The 19733-nt window shown below is 45.5% G+C and overlaps 1 protein-coding gene and 1 long non-coding RNA gene across 7 annotated transcripts in view; both read right to left on the bottom strand.

The window, feature by feature from the left end:
* CLK3 (CDC like kinase 3) overlaps positions 1-17341 on the bottom strand; it is a 200346-nt gene extending 183005 nt beyond the window's left edge. Inside the window, exons 1-11 of one of the 6 annotated variants that reach the window (XR_014555145.1) lie at positions 16521-16677; positions 10647-10798; positions 9937-10153; positions 7017-7110; positions 6684-6750; positions 5523-5639; positions 3157-3204; positions 2639-2805; positions 1951-2045; positions 1460-1589; positions 316-398 (exon numbers count right to left, since the gene is read on the bottom strand). Coding sequence is in view for 5 of the 6 variants with exons in the window: in XM_083698328.1 (XP_083554454.1) it covers positions 316-398; positions 1460-1589; positions 1951-2045; positions 2639-2805; positions 3157-3204; positions 5523-5639; positions 6684-6750; positions 7017-7110; positions 9937-10153; positions 10647-10798; positions 16521-16616 (1266 nt within the window). In the remaining variant the exon portion in view is untranslated. Of the gene's footprint in view, positions 1-315; positions 399-1459; positions 1590-1950; positions 2046-2638; positions 2811-3156; positions 3205-5521; positions 5640-6683; positions 6751-7016; positions 7111-9936; positions 10154-10646; positions 10799-16520; positions 16747-17037 lie in introns of those variants that run through there. The other 5 variants (XM_083698331.1, XM_083698328.1, XM_083698332.1 and 2 more) reach the window with 5 other exon arrangements.
* The window catches only part of LOC310825216, a 114957-nt gene that overhangs the window by 85449 nt on the left and 9775 nt on the right, over positions 1-19733 (bottom strand). The window lies entirely within an intron of this gene.

The following is a 19733-nucleotide window of genomic DNA, read 5'->3' on the forward strand; positions in this document are numbered from 1 at the left end:
GAACTGCAGGAAAACCTGGCAGGCCATTCAAGTAAAACCTCTTGGCTGTTATAAAAAACACCGTAGGGCCTGCATCCTGGTGGGGTCCTCCCTTTCAGCAAATACTGGACACTGTGGTGCCATCTCTATCCCTTGGTGTAGCCAGGCCAGCTTTTAGGGAAGATTCAATTATTTTATTCTGCTGTCTGCAAAGCTCTTTCCACTGAGCAAAAACCAATAAACAATATTGTACTGAGAAGTACACAGCAGGTTATTCAGCAGAAAGCCAACCACTATGCTGAATTGGTCCAAAAAGGAGTACAGCAATTCCTGTACCTGAAAGAGTGTGAATCCACGGTAGTACTCAAAGAGGATGCAGCCGATGCTCCAGACGTCACACGGCTGTGACCAACCCAGCTCTGCAAAGGAGAATACAGAATGAAGACTGCCGTTTACTCTGTACCCAAATGCCGCCATTTTGTTCTTCAGTTGCTAAGTAGGGCTTTTCTGCTCAGCAGCCAAGGAAAACCTTTCAGTGGTTTGCCCTTTAAAAGGGGGCTGAGGGAATCTACCAAAGGAAAAAACCACCAGGAGAAACTGCAACTGGGATATCTGCTGAGCTCAGTGAAAGTAGATGGTAGCACATTCCTCCTTATGCAATCTCCCCCTTCCTGCCCATTAGCGGAAAAAGGTTGGACGAGTAATGATGCCATCCTTCAGCTCCATAAAAGAAAGGAGCTGCTGCTCTGTCTTACACAAGATGAGCCACAACAGAGTTTGGAAAGAACTGCAAATTGACAGTGGGTGGGAATTCACATGCTGATGTTCAGCAGAAGAGGGCAATGCGGGTCAGCCTGCATGTTCAGGATGTGGCAGGAGGTCTCTGCGCAAGGCTGCAGGGCACAGCCATACTGCCGCATTGTATGCAGACTGTGTAGATATGCTCTGCACATCTTGGGGACTGTGCCCCCTACTGTTCAGTAACAGCAAGTGTGACTAAAGGGTGAATGCAATTGTAGGGGGGGAGAAAGACCCCCCCAAAAAAATATATTCTTTGGCCACTTTGTGAGAATGTCAGTGGGTTTAAAAAGGACTGAGGAGGACTACGTTCCCTCCACCCATCAAATGCCATCATGGTTAAATCAAAATGATCTTAAAGCTGCCATTTTTGTTGTTAAGTACCCTCCTATTTCTGTAGTTGATAAAGGACTGCTTTTGTGCAAAATTACTTAGGGTGAAAGTGATGCAAGCCCTTACCAAGAGGCCACAGGTTAATCTATAGTGAAGTGGGGATTAGCAACATCTAATTAGCTTCACTCCTGTTCATTTCAGGCATACTCCTCCCCACAAGCCCCTCTGACATGTAGGTTCCTCTTCTTGCTTATGCAAAGCAACCCATTTGCAAACTGAGCACTCACCCACCGTTTTTTGAACTGCTACACTCGACTCCCAAGTTCCATAGTAGTTAATGCCAACTCACCCAAGATCACTTCTGGTGGGCGATAATGCCGAGTGGCCACAATAGTGGTGTGATGCTCATGATCAAACGTGGCACTCCCAAAGTCCGCTACTCGGATGCAAGTGTTTCTGATAGACTTTTCCTCGCAGCTCTGTAATGCAGAAGACACACCCATGGTTACTGAGCTGCCTTTGAAAAGGTGGAGAATTCCAGACAGAAGGCCCTGTAGCCTTCAGTGGGCCTTTCCTTTCAAAAACGAAGAAATTGTAAGTCTGCGGACTTGGTGGTGTACGTTCAAAAAAAGCCAATGCACCTCGTGCCAAGGAGCCCAGATTTCAGAAGTTGGAAGGTGTAACCTGTCCCATTCTCCAATTTCTGGGTGATCTGAGATGCTGAATGTGATCCTTGCCACCAGTTCCTCAGTTGTACACACTTCCCAATACCCCTCCCCTATCTTTCATTCAAAAAGGGCAGGCTATTCTGCAACTTCTATGCTCTTAGGTGTAACCCACCTTTTTCTCGTTGTACAAGGTATCAAATTCTGAGTTTACAAACAGTATGTTTTCAGGTTTGAGGTCAGTGTGAGTTAGCTGGTTGTCATGAAGAACTACAGAAAAATGGGAGAGAGAAAAAGAGGTTTTAAGAGGCCCTACATTCCTGCTACAGTGGTGCCTCGCAAGACGAAATTAATTCGTTCCACGAGTTGCTTCGTCTTGCGATTTTTTCGTCTTGCGGAGCGCGGATTCCCTGGGTATTAACGGCTTTAAGAAAAAGGAAGCAAACCCGTAAGACGTTTTTGTCTTGCGAAGCAAGCCCATAGGGAAATTCGTCTTGCGAAGCAACTCAAAAAACGAAAAGCCCTTTTGTCTTGCGCGTTTTTCATCTAGCGAGGCATTCGTCTTGCGAGGTACCACTGTATACACTTTGGCTTTCAAGCAAAGCCTATTTCAACAGATGTTAAATAGGACTAAACAGAAGTATATAATCAAGCTTCTGCAGACCCAAATGTTCTAGTGATTTATATGGGTATATAAATGATTTAAATAAATGCTCATAAAAGGTTGTGGGAAGGCAATATAAACTTTGCCTTCCCAACTTCAAGATATTGAAACAGCATTAAGGTGGAAGCGAAGAAACTTTCGAACAGGCTCCCCCCGCCTTCCTCTTTTCCCAAGCAAGCAGAGCACATGCCATACTTACACTTCAAGGCATGGCACAGCTGGTAGGCCATGTGTCGGATGTGGGAGAGAGGGTATGGCTGGAAGTTATTCTCCTTCAAGAATTCAAATGTGTTCTTGCCCAGGAGTTCAAAAGCAATGCACATGTGACCATGGAAGTTGAACCAATCCGACATCAGGACACACAGGCTGGGCCAGTGGAGAGAAAAAACACACAGTAGCTGTAATTGTGGCTCTTGAGGTCACACTGCCCATTCCCTTCCCTCGCTGAGGCTAGACTTGGGGGCCACATAGATGATTGCCTGTCTCATCCTGTTCTAGAATCATTTGGAGTTGCCTTTAAAATTCCATCCTCAGGCCACCCCTCACCCAGCAGGGCCCAACACACAACAGCACAGCCAGCGGCCCCATCAGTGTGAGTGGCAGGCCTGGGGGAAATGGGGGTGCAGGGAACACAGGTATCGGGGGATTCTTCCTTCTCTTAAAGGAGGATAAAGATGTACATAACAGATGTATAACAGAGAATGTTAATGTTTGCACCTGCTTGAAAATCCATGAGTCTGAGAGTGGAAGCCCTGTTGAAAGCATCTGGGTAAGGATAGAGAGAGAAACAAAAATGACATTGTTGTGGCAGTATACTACAGACCTCTCAGCTGAGCAGAAGATATGGGTGATGGTTTCTTTAAACACATTACAAAATGGCCACATAAGTGAACAATAGCAATAATGGGGGATTCCAACTATTCTGGCCCCCCTTGGAAGTCTAACTCTGCTAAGAATGGAATGTCCAATATATTCTTGCCACGCCCTGCCAACAAATGCATCTTTCAGAAGGCAAAGAAAGGAACAAGGGTATTATAATTCTGGACTTTATCGTAACCCACAAGGGAGAACTGGTTGATGGAGTGAAAGCAGCAGGAACCTTGAGGAGAAGATGACCATAGCATCTTGGAATTTGTGATGGCCAAGGATGTAAAAATTGAGCGTAGCAGATTTCAAAAATCAAAGAAAGAAATTGGGTGGGAATTCTAAAATCCATGGCTAGAAATTCTAAAGGAGGGAGGAGCTCCAAGAGGGATGGGGCGTTTAAAAAACTGAAATACTGAAGGTACAACAGCCAACGATTCCAATGAGAAAGAAAAATGAGAGACATCTGAGGAAGCCAGTGTGGCTGCACAAGGAGCTTTCTCATTATCTGAGATTTTGAAAGGACACGCTTCGCTTGAGAATTGGAAATATAAGCAATGAGGAAAGTGATACAGTAGCATGGCTAAAGCCCAGCATTGCCTGAGATCTACAATGGACGCTAATAACATTTTTAAAAGGGCTTTTTGGCTACATTCAGAGCAAGAAGAAAAAGAAAATTTGCTGCTTGAGAGCAGACAGTGAGATGCTAATAGGTGACAGAGTTAAGGTAGAACTACTCAGCTTCTGTTCCACCTCAGTCTTCTCCTGCAATGGGAATGTTAGAAAAAATGATACAAGAAGGCACAAGCAGCTCAGGATAAGTAAGGAGATAAGAGAACATTTAGCTACTTCAAATGAATTCAAGTCTCCAGGGTCACATCCTGAAGGTGCTTGCCGATAATTCTTTTGAGAATTCTTAAAGAGCAGGCCAGTTTCTGAAGACTGGAAATGGGCAAATGTTGTTGCCATCTGCAAAAGAGGCCAGCCTAATGCTGAAACTAGGCAAAATCCCAAAAGCTGGTCTGTGAGGGTCTAAAAAAATATGCACTGATTACAACAAGGTCAGCATGGGATCCATCCTGTTCAAAAAATTTAAATATGACTTGAAGATGTAGAGGGAATGCTGATTAAATTTGCAATGGTATGAAGCTGGGAGGGTCAGCTATCATCACCAGCAAACAGGCTTGAGATTCAAAAGTATCTTGCCAGGCTGAAACCAGTAAGATGAAATCTGAGGTCAGTCCTCAAGTTTCACTTAACACGTGTTCAGATGAATGCCTGCACGTGGCTACAGTTCCAATATATTCTGCACTGGTCAGACTACACACCTGGAAGACTGTCTCCAGTTCCAGGCATATTTTAATGAAAAATTAGAGCCTGTCCAGAGGAGGGCAGTCAGGATGTTGAGGGGGTCTTGAATCCAAGCCCTATGAGTGTGGGTGGGGGAGCTGTGGCCCTCTGGCTAACATTGAAGTACAACCCTTACCATCCCTGACCACTGGCCATGCAGGGGGCGGGGCGCTGATGGGACTGAACAACATGGGGAGGACTGAAGGCTTCCCCAGCTCTGTCCTACGAAGAATGGTGGAAGAAGCTGGGGAGGTTTAAGGGGAGACAGGATAGCTATTTTCAAATATATAAAGGGCTGCCATACAGAAGACAGAGCAAGCAAGGGGACGAAACTAGAACTAGTGGGTGGAAACTGCAGGGAAGGAGGTTTGGCTGAACATGAGAAGAAACCACTTAAGAGCGACAGCTCATAGACAGTGGAACAGGTTGCCCTGAGAGGTGGAGGGCTCTCCTTTGTGGGAGATGCTAATCAGACGCTTGGGTGGGCATGTGTCAGGCATGAGCTAGTTGCATCCTGTACTACAGATCTTGCATTGAGCAGGGGTTGGACTAGACAATGACTATGTACGTTCCTCCAAAACTGAATTTTCATCCTGTGACTCCCCCCCCCCCCCCAGATGCATAAGCACCAAGCCCTAACCCAGGCAGTTAAATATCTATGTTTCAAAGCAATTAACAGAACTGCACTAACCAGTTCTAGTTGCCAACTATTCCTGAGGGGAGAGGGAAGGTGGTGATCCTCTGCAGTGGGCAGAGCTGGTTGCTTTCATGTTCTACCACACTGAGCAGACTGACCAGAGTTCACACCTGGACCCTTCCTTTAGGAAAGCAGTAGCCAACCTCAACCCAATCCCAATGGCAAAACTTACTGTTTATTTTCTTTGTCTTTTTCTTTAATTTTCTTTAGGACGTTAATTTCTAGTCTGGCTGCTTCACGGTATTTGCCAACATTTCGAATAATTTTCAGAGCTACCAGAGACTTGCCTCTACAGAAGGGGAGGCAAGCAGGGGTAAAAACTGAGTAATGAGAAATAAGGAATGACAGCAGATATCTCTGCAACAGAATTCAAGCCTAGCTCTTGGTCACACAACAAAATCCTGAAGGGAGAGGAATCAACTCCAACCCCTTCTTTGTAATTGCTCCCCATGGAGCCAAAGATTAAAGAAGTAAAGCATTCATCATTGTATTCTCTAGTAAAGGTCCTGGATGTGACTACAGTTTGAAAGAAGGACCCAGGCTTTAACTTTCTCTCCTGCTCATTACTCATGGGTTGGATCCAGACTAAGTGAGCTGAACTCAGTTCCCACTAAAATCAATGAAACAAGTTAGCCATCAGTCCTACTGATTTCATTGGGCATTCAGTTCAATTAACTCAGTCTGGATTCAATCCAATAGGGTCACATCTGGTACAGCCAGGCCTATAGAGCTTAAGTGAGCCAGGGAACATATTTCATATCAAGCTAGGCACACTCTTTTCATGGCAGGGAAACACTTGCAGATGGAATGAGAACGGATTATTGTCCAGGTCCTCATGCCGCTTGCAACCACTGACCTGCCACAAGACTTTTTTTGCTCAGAACTGTTACACACAGTTTGTGTTATTGTCTTGGTTGTCTAGGGTTTAACTTGGTTATAACATATACAGCTGATCCGCTGTTTTAATGTTGCTCTTTGGTTCTATTTGTTGTTTTAATAAGGATAATCATTAGGCAGGAATTAAAAGCAGTGCAGAAACAGTGCACAAGGGGAGTGGGAATCAACCCAGATATTCTCTACCCCCACCATTCAACTAAGTTTTATTCACAGTAGAGCCACTGAAATTTATGAACCTAATTTTGTCATGTTCGTTAATTTAAATAGGTTCACTATCCACAATTCTTATCTGGAAAGGCTCATTAACTACTATCTACCCCACACCAACTTCTCTCAAGTTCTGGAGCTCAGGACCACAATCCTCTTTTAGCCTCAAACCAAACCAATAAATCCCAATATTCCTTGACACAAGAGCACCAGCTACCGGATAGCTTACCTGGCATGGTCCACACACTCCACAACTTTGCCAAATGTGCCTTCGCCCAGACTCCCCACAATTTCATCTAGGAGAGAAAACAAAAGCAGATGTGAGCCCTGGAGACTTAATAAGTGTGTGAGGTCCTGCAATTTCACAGCATTCAAGTCTCAAGAAAGGCTCTCACTGCTACACTCTTTAACACACAATTGTCTACTTCCTGTTTCAAGTATTTACTGTTCAGTCCATTTATAAGCAATAAACACTAGAGACCCCTCCCGTACACTGAGAGCGATCTCGTCTAACATGGGGATAGAAAGTAGAGAGGTAAAGTTTTACGAAAGGTGGCTGTACATCGCTCATGGAGCCAATCGCCGATCCTGCACACCAGGTGACCTTCTTTGTCATCTTCCACGCTCCTGCTGCGCTTATTGCTCTGTTGGCTTCTCTGCACACACCGCCCCCCGAAACGCCATCCGACCAATCGCACACAGCGGGCAGTTCCGATTGGCAGATTGAGTTGTCATTCAGAGGTGGAGAGACGACGATGCGTCGGTGGTTGGATTTTCCAGATCCCAGCATTTCATAAGGCACACAGCATATATAACGATAGGGATATTGCAAGGGACACGTCAAGACACAAACCGACTTCAAAACAAAAGTTTAAAAAACAGCTACAGGTATGTAAAGAAACTCTGATTAGCTATGGAAGGCAGGCAGGCAGGCGCAGGAGCCTCGCAGCAGCAGCAGAACCACGCGGTCCTCGTGTGGGGAGCAGCGGCTGGGATGCTCCAGCCCCTGGGCACCCTCCTCCCACAGAGAATTACCATCCCTTCTTAACCACCAGGGAAAGACACAGCAAGCAGCGCAGAGAGGAGGACTCAAGGACAGTAGCTTCTCCACCAGCATCTGGGACGACAGGCAGCCCAAAGGCAGTTGGGTCAGCAGAAGTCTAAGCAGCTCCCTTCCCCACCCCAGGCCGCCTCCTCCTCTTCCTCCCATGAAGCCTCTCTCCCTGCCTGCCAGTTTCTGTAAAGCCCCTCTGATTCCAGCATGATCGGATTTGGATGTCGCTGCCTGAAAGAAACCACTACAGATCTGACCCTTCTATGTGCTTGCAAGTCTGACCTGTGCCAGATCGGTTTGCTTTCACTTCTGAGCTGGAATCAAGGCTAGAAGAACTCTAGAAGCAGTGGCTGTGTCCTGATTCAGAATCAAGTATGTCTTGTGCTGCTGACAAGCATTGTGCGAAGCATCAAAATCCAACTAGGACCACCCCCCACCCCCCCAGGCCTCAGAAAAACACCTCACTTTCTCAAAGAGAAGGAGGGGATGCAAAATCAACCTGGCATTGCTACTCACTTCTACTGATGTGGGGAAGGTGGGGGAGAAGAGTCAAGTAACCTGAAGGGTTCCACTACCGTGAAGAATTATTCCAATCCCTGATCCCCCCCCACACTCCACTTTTAACCTTTCAAAATGCAATGAATTGCAGTCTCCCAAAGCTGAGTTGCAAAAATAGGTTACAGACTCCAGGCCTGCACTTCTTTTCCTCTCCCATTCCCTTCCACTGTAGAACAAACCACATACAAATCCTAAAAGAGACTGTCTGAAACGGAGAGAAGTTGAGACAAGACCCTAAAAGAAGGTGTACAATATTGAAACAGTTTAAGCCACGCCAACCAAAATCCATACCCTTAGCACTGTACAAACATAACTTTGGGATAAATTCCAAGAGCAGGAATGAGGGGGGAAGAGTGGGGTTAAATGAGATTAACCTCAGCTTTACAACATAAGCAAGCTTAACTGAAAAACAGAGGAATAGAAGAGATTATAGTGTGTTCCAGACCAACAACAGAACTCATATTACATCAATGTGCATAAAATTGCACGTTGATTAGAGCACTGACAGGTCTGTGACTCAATGAAGCAAAACTGGGTGTGTGCTTCAAGGCTCATTCCTCTCGGGTGTCTTTCAACTTTTTCCTTTGTGGTTGGGGTGAGTGAATGGGCAAGGTCTGTGAGCTGCTTGGGAATTCTAACAAAAAAATTACCGTATTTTTTGCTCTATAGGATGCACTTTTTCCCCTCCAAAAATGAAGGGGAAATGTGTGTGCGTCCTATGGGGCGAATGCAGGCTTTCGCTGAAGCCTAGACCCCTCTCGCTCTCCAGACTTCGCGCAGCTCTCCGCAAAGCGCGGGAGCCCGGCACTGGGCTCCCGCGGCTTGCGGAGAGTTGCCTGCATGCTGAGCTCAGCACGCCCAGACTTTGGCAGCTCTCCGCAAGACGCGGGAGCCCGGTGGAGAGTTGCCTGTTCTGGGGGCTGGGGAAGCTCGGGCTTCCCCAGCCCCGTGCCTGGGGGAAAAATAATTTTTTCCCCTTTATTCCCCCCCCAAAAAAAAACTAGGTGCGCCTTATGGGACGGTGCATCATATAGGGCAAAAAATACGGTATATTAACAAAGGAAGATAATATGCGTATGTGCTGCAACCCAAAAATCCCCCCCCCCCACGCGAAGCCAGTACAATCTGCCATCCAACAAGTCAGATGCAGTCCACCAGCCATATATGGAGACCTGCCTAGTACTCTTCATGTCCCCTCTCTTGGGGGTGCATTCAACCTCTCTTGGGCTGCCATATACAACTTGTGGGCTGCAGTGACACAAGTTGTGCAGACTCGCTACCGTGTGAGGAAGGCACCATCTTATACCAGAACTGTTCACCCATGAAGGATCTTAGAGAGGAGAGGAAGGTCTGTGAACTTAAAAGTCCTGAGAAATTAGTCTGACACAGCTTGACCTGGCCCTAGGAAGGAGAGGGTGCTGGCAGAAATGGCCTCTCCAAAGCAGCTGCAAAGGCAAGACTGCTGTGTGCCCCTGAACCCAACCGCTGAGCAACACAGGATGTGAAAGTCGAGAGCAGAGGGTCATGTGTGCAAAACAAAGGGTGTGGCACAGCCATTCTGAGTCATGTGCACAAACGTCCCCCCTCACCCCCACATTGTCACTGATGCCCTGTTTGGCTTCTCTCCCTCCCAATGCATCCTGAGAAACACACATGAGTCTCAGACGCTAAAATTATTCACAGCTGCATCATCAAGACTAAGAACAGCTAATATAACCAGTTATCACACAAGCAGAAGAAAAACATAACTCTGCATTGAGGAGAAAGACGGGGGATTAGAAGTACTCACCCAGTATGATTCAAAGCTGGAAGAAAGCTACAAGTTAGTTAGGCCCTGACCAATCCTGATCTCATTTTGGATGATACTCACCGAGGAGGTACTGCTACAAGACCTGGTCCTGCGTTTCCGGCAGCGATGCTGGTGCTTCCTTGTCCGGTGGCGCACTCTGTCTCGAGATCTCCGGTGGTGCCGTGAATGGCGCGCAGCGTAATAGTCTTCTCCAAAAGATGAGCTCCGCTCTTCAAACCTGTAGACGTCGCTGTCATCTCTCTCTCTGTATCTTCTCTGGTAGGGCATTCTGTCATGGCTGTGTGGCAAATAAAAACCTGTGATTAGGAAATGGGAAAGGTGCCCTGGGAGTGGGGGGACGGGACGGGACGGGACAGGAATCTGTGCAGCAACCCCAGTGCAGTGCTGTGTGTAACCTGTGTGGATGGATTTCCCCCCTAAATTGATTCTTGAATACTGAATTTATTGTTATTCATGTTTTATGCTGTTTTTTGTTGCATCATTTAAGTGTTTTAAATTTGTTGTTAGCCACCCTGAGCCTGGTTTTTTGAACCGGGAAGGGCGGGGTATAAATAAAATTTTATTATTATTATTAACCTGCACTAGACACTGCTTTCTGTCATTTCACTGCAGGGCACAAAGAGAGTCTTGTGGTAGCTGCAGGGGTAGCTACGCAGGACTAGAAGGGATCTGGATATCTACAATTCCAATTTAGAAGGACCATTTAGTACCAAAGCAAGCATTCACCATGTGGGTTATGACTGCTTGTTCCAAGATAATCTCTTGCTCACCTTCTAGACCGTGACCTCCTTGACAGATCCCGGCGAACTGGGTATCGTGTTCTTCCATCATGTTGCTCCCTGCTGCAAGACCGCCTCCTCTTCCACCTGTGGCTCATGTAGGGCTCCTGCTCTGGGGAGCGGTAGCGCTTACAGTGATGCATCTAGACATACAAGGAAGGCACCTGTATGAACACCAGAACAACCTCTCCAGCAAAACAAACTCATCCCGGGAATCTTCAGCAATCTTGGCCCACATTTCACCACCTTTTACAAGCCTCCCAAATCTTGCTCTATCTTAAACATCATGTTTTAAAAATACCTATAAGAGAACCAGGCCGGTGTGCTATGAAACACAGGAATGGTCATTTCAGTGGCACTAAAAGGGCCTTTGTGACATAATCAACAGCTTCACCAAGAGCCATCTAGTTAAAGGAATACTACCTATTTACCCCCAACCCATTTAGAAAAGTCATAAAGTATACATGGGAAACGTCAGTAAGAGAGGCATACTTTCAATCTGATTGCCGTAAGATGAGCAGTGCAAAGGGGCTGCCACTTTGGAATTCGTTTCTCACCAGCAATCCTATTTTAGAAGTTATGCTTATGCAAAGAGCTTTTAGGACTGCAGGTTAGATCAGTTTCGTTACTGCCTCTACCAGCTTCTGACAGCATTTCTTACGAACCCTGCAATTACAGACTGATACTGCCAAGCCTCATGAAATAAAATAAACTGGATTTAAAGTATTTTTATCCTAGCTATTTTCTCAATATTATTTACAGCATATTGACAGATTGAACAAATGTATATCCCACCTTTCCCAACAGTTCAAGAGGTACAAAATGATTATTCATTTACAGCCCTGCAGTCCATGCCCATTTCTCAACATGGGAGGTTACACCATAATGGTATACGTTGCTAGAGATGGGAAGGCCTGGGGGGGGGGAACAGAAAAATTGGGGGGGGGGGTCTGTTCCCCCCCCCCATTTTTCCAAAGCTGTTTTCCTCCGGAAAAATTGGAAAAAAGTTTGATATAGTTTGAATATTCCACCCCCCCAATTTTTGTTTTTTTCCAGGCCTTCTCATCTCTACGTTTGACATCTGTATATTATTTAGTTTCAAATTCTTCCTAACCTGCAATTTTGTGTTTTGCTAAACAAGATGAAATGCAAGTGTAAATTGTAGTACTTTGTAGATAGATTCTACTTATTAAAGGGTGTGAAATACCCTTTACTCTTTTAAACACAGCACTTGTTTCACTTTCCACACTATCTAGTATTATGTCATCTCTACGAAGTTACCAGAAAATAAACGCTTGAGCAAATATTAAATAGATGCCTGAATTGGAACACATGGCAAAAAAAGTTCATTTCCCACTCATTTGTCAAGAATGTATAACTTGCTGTTGAAATGGAATACACAGGATGAAACGGTTAAATCTGCTATGATTAAATGGGCACAAGACGTTGGGCATAACATTATGATGGCTGACTGGGAACAGTTATGGACCACTGGCATGAAGTTTACGGCATGTAATGCCTTAAGAGAGAATATAATGAAAATGATGTACAGGTGGTACATGACACCAGTCAAGCTCGCAAAAATATATCATTTGCCCGATAATAAATGTTGGAAATGTAGAGATTGAAGGTACATTCTTTCACCTTTGGTGGACGTGCCCAAAGATTAAGACCTTTTGGGAGATGATCTATAATGAAATGAAAAAGGTATTTAAATATACCTTTCAGAAGAAACCAGAGGCCTTTCTCTTGGGCATGGTCGGCCAATTGGTGCTAAAGGAGGATAGAACTTTCTTTATGTATGCCACAACAGCAGCAAGAATTCTTATCGCAAAGTATTGGAAAACACAAGATCTACCCACCCAGGAAGAGTGGCAGACGAAGGTGATGGACTATATGGAACTGGCTGAGATGACTGGCAGAATCCGAGACCAAGGAGAAGAGTCGGTGGAAGAAGATTGGAAAAAATTTAAAGTTTATTTACAGAAATATTGTAAAATTAAGGAATGTTAGAAAGATGTTGGAATAGAATTATGCGGTTTAAGCAGAAAAGATATAAAGGATTAAGTAAAAATAATTTGGTGAAAGAAGGGAATGTAAAATTACAATATATTAAGATAAAATATTAAGATAAACTATTAAGATGAAAACAAAGTTGGAAAGGATTTGCTGAAATATCTAATTGAATTAGAATACAAAAATGGGAGGTGTGAGGAGGTCAAGGAAGTAAGTGAATGAAAGCAAGTGATGTAAAGGTTTGATTTGTTCTTTTTTTAATTGTTTATATTTTTCTGTTTTTTCTTTTTTATTCTTTTTCTCTTTGTAACTTTTAAAATTTGAATAAATATTATTTTTTTAAAAAAAGAGAGAACAGAGTTAGTAAAATTTTGAATGTTTCCTTGGGCAACTTCACTTAATGCTTTGAGCCTTCCCATCAACTTGTGTTCTTTCCCTCTACTGGCTATTTTTGTTTAATAAAGGTGAACCTTTAATAATGAGTTGAAAATCAATCTGCTTTAATTTAAATGATTGCCATGGCTATTTTATTGAGGTTTCTACATTCAAAAAATAAAATGTTTCTCAGTAATATTATTTATAAAAAAATTATATACTGCTAATTTACAAAACATATCAAAGCAGTTTACAACATTAAACAATAAAAGCCATACAATAAAAGCACAACAAAAATAAAAACAAGTTAAAAGCAAAAAAGGTTAAAAGCAAGTATCAATAAACCATTGTGGGAGATGTACTGTTAATTGCCTGCATAGGCCTGGCGGAATAATAAAGTTTTCAGCAGACATTTAAAAGTTGGCATAGAAGACACCCATTAAATCTCTATTGGTAGGGTGTTCCACAAGATGGGGCAGGTGACACTAAAAGCTTGGTTTCTCACTGTTGTCAAATAAGCTTTGCCAACTTGGGGAAAGACCAAGGAAAGATGATCCTGCAAATTGAGCTGGGCTATAATCAGACCTGAGGTACCCTGGACCTAAGCTGTTCAGGGCTTTGTAAATTAATAAAAGAACCTTGAACCTGGCTCAGTAGTAAATTGTCGGCTAGTGCAGCTGTTTAAACAATTGTGTCTCATGTTCTCGGCCAGAGGCTCTCCATCAGCAGTCAGGCCACAGCATTCTGATGAATCTAGCTCAAAATTAAGAAAATGGATGCAAGAGGTATTTAAGAAAGCTTGCTGCGCTTTTAGGCGATCTAGAATATTTCCTTTGTCATCTTTTACTTCTATCACCTATGATTTAAACTTTTTATTAAATAAGGGCTGGAAAAAAACACCTTCCTATTTCCCTTTCTTGGTGATCTTGCTTCTCAAAAGTGAAATGGGTCTAGCAGTACGGTATAGCAATGCTTCTTTTCTTGCTTTGCCTTTCATTTCTTCTCATAATAATATTTTTGTGGCTTGCCCCCTTTTTTGGATTCTGCTGCATTTTTTTTTCTAGGAATGCAGGTTGAGCATGAGGATGGGGAGGAAATTATGACAAAAAGGAGCATTTTTGCAGGAAGGGTTCCTTCCTGTGTACCTGCCCATTCTGAAGTTTGATTGTGCTTATCTGTTGGCATGTTTAGTATGAAGGGAGGAGTGTAAGTAGAATAAATATTCTTCTATCTTGAAATATACAATAAAACCATTTCTGGTCTAGTTCTTGGTGTCTTTCTAGCCTTTCCTTTCTTCACTAGCAGCCTCAAGCATTCCCGTTTCACATGTTTTCATGTGCAGGAATAAACTTTTATTTGGGTGAGATGGGTTCAAAATTGAAGCATTTGGGTTGGAAGGGGTATTCACAAATTAAAACTTATCTCCTACATGCATTTCTAAAGTGACTAGCAATATTTGCAATGGCAATAACACTGTTCTCTACATAGTTCAGAGGTGATCATTTTCCATTCCATTTACAGAAGTGCTATGGGAAACCCAAGTATATGTATCCCTTCATAGCAAAGTATGCATGTGCTTGAATTTCACAGAACACCTCAGTGGATGGAGTGCCCCAATAACAGACAGTTCTGTGAGCCACATTCTTTTTTATCTTTTAAAGGAAAATGGCCTTGCCAGGTAAGATTGACATATCAACATTCTATCAGCTGCAGCAGCCCCCAAAAAGTTCATCAGGAGGGCATGAGGATGGCCATTCACTGCTCAGCTCCTGCATCTAGTCATCAGGTATGCTGCATCTAAACACAAAGTCTGATTTTTAGCCAGGACAAGCAACAGTCAACCTCTCTCCCATGAACTTGCCTTTTAAATGTCACCAGAGCTGGTGGCAATGATTCACAAGAAAAAAACAACAGCACTACATCCACACACAGAAAAATACTTCCATTCTTTCCCCAAACTCTACCATCAACTTCATTAGATACTTGCAATTTCTAGCACTTAGAAATGAATTCTCCCTCTTTATCTCTATGTACTTGATTAAATATTTTAAAAATTATAAACTATTTTCCTGGTTGCCGTTGACTAAAAAGTTACTGACTGTAGTTCACATTGATATACTGGCCTAGAAGAACCAATCCTCCTCCCTCTACTCCCTTTCTCTTGCATGGCCAGTCTTTCTCATTTTAAGTCTGATGGGAAGAACGGCCTGCCTCTTTCTCAGCCTCTCTCTTAATTGATGTGAGTCACCATAGAAGGCAATAGTTGTCTGAGGTGGGATAAAAATCTAGCAAAAGTACAATGGTACCTCTGAATGTGAATGGGATCCGTTCTGGAGCCCCGTTCGCATCCTGAAGCGAACACAATCCGCATCTGCGCGTGCCGCGATTCGCTGCTTCTGCGCATGACGTCATTTTGAGCATCTGCGCATGCAGCGCAACCCGAAAACGCTCAACCCGAAGCTATTTCAGCCCGAGGTATGACCGTAATATAATTTTAAAACATCCCTAAAATTGCATTTCTTTATCAAAGGGCAATGGATATGCCCTACCACCAATGACCCCGATGACCACAGCTCCCAGACTATTTAATCACCACCTTTTTAAAGGACTATATTTGAAGGGTTGTATTTTTATAAAAAATCCCACTCCTTGTTTTTGAGCAGGTGTATTGAAACTTAAAATTTTTTGTGTTGAGCTGGTGCTCAAATGAAGGGCTGGGGGAGGGCTCCAGTGACAGCCAGACCATGGAAAAACCCTCTTCTCCCTTCGCCGCTCTCACAATTTTGATTACTGGGTTATTACTAAAAGCACACCAGATTTAATACACCCCATCCCACAGTGACAAGTAGATCAAGTTTCTGAGAGGCAAGTAGGAGCAGGGTAAGGCACCTGGCTGTCCTCCAGATATTCCTGGTCTACAACACCCATCACTGTCGTCATCCTCCTCCTCCTCCTTGTCCATTGGCCATGCTAGCTAAGGAATGAAGGGCGATGGGAATAAACCCAGGAGGAAGGAGAGGAAGGCTGTAACAGGCAGTGATAGAGCATCTGCTTTGCGTGTACAAGGCCCCAAATTCAAACCCCTGGTGGGGCTGGGGGAGTTCCTTGCCTGAAACCCTGGAGAGTTGCTGATACCAGATGGTGCAGACAATATCCATAGCTCTCAACCTTTCCTTTTTTGCGGGAAACCCCCTTATTCCAGTGCCCTTTCCCACCGCTATCCCGGATTGTTAGATATCCCGTAGACTGTCCCCGGGGGCAGGTGAGGCTGCTGATCCCTATTTTCGAGGCTGCTGATCCCTTATTTTCAAATCTTAAAGTTGACAGCTATGACAATACTGAGCCAGATAGATCCAACAGTCTGACTCGGAATAAAGCCTCTCGTTTAAATCGGCCCCTTCCTCAGAATCTTGAGGACTAGAGCCTTATTTTAAAAGGAAGGGCCACCGCAAAAGAGGCTGCCCCTGTTCCTACTTGGGAAGGGCCGCAGCTCAGCAGCCGAACATCTGCTTCGAATGAAGAAGGTCCCGGGTTCGATCCCTGGCAGCATCTCCACGTAGGGCTGGCCATCTCCCTGCCCCAAACCGAGGACAGCGGCCAGCCAGCCAGGGCAGGGCCAGGGGGCCGGAGTCTTGCTTCCAGGGAACTCGGGGCACGGCAGCGGCCTGGGCTTCCTGCGTTCCAGCCGCTTCCCGAAGCGGAGCCGCAGAGCCACGCCCAAGTCCCGCGAGACTTCCCCCTGGCACCGCGAGACCGCGCGGCCTAGAGCCAAGATAGCCGCTTGCCCCCGCCCAGGGGTGGTCGGGACGAGGGGAGAATAATGGCGAGGCCCGAGGGGCGTGGCTTACTCGAGGCCCCTCCCCTCCCGCACAGACCGCAAAGGCTCGGCCCGACCCGACAAGGCCCGACGCAGCGGGGCCTGAGGCCTTCCTCTCCCGTCGCTTCTGGGGCTCCTTTCACCACCACCACCACCCGCCCCTCCGTCCCTCACCGCTGTCCCGCAGCTCCTCCGACTCTCCTGGTCCCGCTCGTTCTCTCCTTAGCAGCGGCGGCGGCTGCAGCGACAGAGCGGAGGCGGCGGCGACGCAAACGGCACCCTGCGCATGCGCACTCTGCCGTCCTATGCGCAGAAGGGAGCCGCCGCCGCGCGGGCTAGAGCGGCCGACGCTTCTTTTTCCTCGTTTCCTTGACGCGACGAGTCTGAGGAGCGTGGGCCGCTCTAGCCCGCGCGACTTCATGGTGGAGGAGGAATGCGGCAAAGAGAGAGAGAGATTGACCGGAATTACGTGGCGGCGGCTATAGGCAGTCCAAGGGGATGCGGGCTAAAGAGGTTACTGCGGAGACTTCTGGTTCGCAATTATGTATTAAAACCAGCATTTAAAAATACCCTAACAGACAATTATGTTTAAAAAGGCAAACAAACTTACATTAAAACCACAGTTCCCCAAGCTGCCTGTGTCGTGTGCCTTTTACCTGGCCCCACCTCCCACCCCATAGCGCCCCTGACCCAGAGCAGGAGGGACCAGTTGGACCAAGACCATCCCTAGAGAAGCGGGTTACGGGGGGGACGGGGACGGACTAAAGCGGCTGGACAACTTATTGCTGCCCCAAATTGGACTCTAGCACTTTCAGAAAAACTGACCAATGAAGGGAGTCAAAGCTATAGTTGGAAAGTGATTCTACAGAGACACAGCATCCCTTCATGTGCAAGGGAACATCAGCTACAGTAGCATCCACAGAGCTCGCTTGTGCAACTTTGGAACAACATTTCGCCACAAGACTGCAATTGTTGTTGTTGCTGTTGTTATTTTATTTATACCCCAGCTGGCGGCTTACAACCTATCTGTACTCTGGGGGAGCTGGGTGGAGACGGAAATATTTGTTAGAAACAGATTATGGTTTCATGTTCTTTGGGGGGGGGGAATTCAAAAATCAAATAATCCAATGTCATTCGTCTCTAGGTGTTAAATGTATGGCTTGTACGTACATTGGGTTAACAGACCTCTGATCATCCCAGTCGCCCTCCAGTGTCCAAATTCCAGTACACAAGAGTATGTTTTTAATTTAATTTGTATACCACCCTTCAACATAAGATTGAATTCACAGAATAAAATACAAGATAAAAACACAAGTAAATAATCAAAACAAAACAGTGAAACAATAACACTCCCCCTTTCCATAGGCACATATTAAAAGGCTGTAAAATATTAAACAGTCAAAGGCCTGATCAGTCAAAAGCTGAAGAGGAACAGTTTTGCCTGGCGCCTTAAGATATATAATGAAGGTGCCAGATGAACCTTCCTGGGGAGAGCATTCCACAAAAAGGGGTCCTTGTGTTGTCACCCCCACCCCCCAACCTCACATGGAGGAGGCACATGAAGAAGAGCTCCATCTGATGCATGCAAAGTCTGGGTCAGTTTATATGGCCAGAGATGATCCTTGAGGTATTGTGCTTCTGAGCCATTTAAGGCTTTATAGGTCAGATCCATCACTTTGACTTGGGCCCAGAAGTTAATTGGCAACCAGTACAGTCAGGTCAGGATCAGTGTAATATGCTCAAACCATCTTGTCCCAGTGAGCAACCTGGCCACTGAATTCTGTGCCAACTGAAACTTCTGAACCGTCTTCAGAGGCAGCCCTGTGTATAATGTGTTGCAATAATCTAGCCTATTGGTTACCAGAGCGTAGACAACAGTAGTTAGGCTATCCCTGTCCAGATAGGGGCATAGCTGGGCCGCCAGCCAAAGCTGACTGAAGGCACTCTGTGCCGCTGGCCCCCCTGAGCCTTGAGTGACAAACCTGCTCCTTCAGAGGAAGTGTAACACCATCAAGCAGGCAACCTCCCACCCACCTGGTCCAGGGAACCACCAACTAACAGTCCCTCAATCTTATCTGATTGAGCTTCAGTTTGTTGGCTCTCACCCAGTCCATTACCAAGGCAAGACACTGGTCCAGCACTTCCACTACCTCACCTGCAGATGTAAAGGAGAAATAGAGCTGAGTATCATCAGCATATTGCTGACAACATACTCCAAACCTCCGGCTAACCCCACCCAGTGGTTTCATATAGACGTTATGTTGTTGTCGTTTAGTTGTGTCCGACTCTTCGTGACCCCACGGACCAGAGCACGCCAGGCACTCCTTTTGTCTATGGAGTTTTCTTGGCAGGGATACTGGAGTGGCTTGCCGGTTCCTGCTCCAGGTGGATCACGTTTGGTCAAAACTCTCCACTATAACCTGTCCATTTTGGGTGGCCCTGCACGGCATAGCTCATAGCTTCTCTGAGTTATTCAAGCCCCTTCGCCACGACAAGGCAGTGATCCATGAAGGGGAGATGTTATGTAGCAGGGAATAAAATTGAGCCCTGAGGAACTCCACATTGAATGCTCCATGGGGCTGAAAAGCACTCCCCAAGCATCGCCCTCTGGGAGCGACCATCCAAGTAGGACCAGAACCACGGCAAGTAGTTCCGTCCCCCCCCCAACTCAGACAGCTGCTCCAGGAGAATACCATGCTCAATGGTATCAAAAGCCGCTGAGAGATCAAGAAGAATTAACAGGAAGTTTCCCTTGTCTCTCTCTTGACAGAGGTCATCATACAGGGCGACCAAAGCAGTTTCTGTGCCAAAACCAGGCCTAAACCCCAATTGAAATTGATTTTTTAAAAAATCAGTGTCCTCGAAGAGCA

The sequence above is a fragment of the Podarcis gaigeae genome (assembly GCF_964106915.1).
Source record: "Podarcis gaigeae genome assembly, chromosome: 9".
Taxonomy (NCBI): domain Eukaryota; kingdom Metazoa; phylum Chordata; class Lepidosauria; order Squamata; family Lacertidae; genus Podarcis; species Podarcis gaigeae.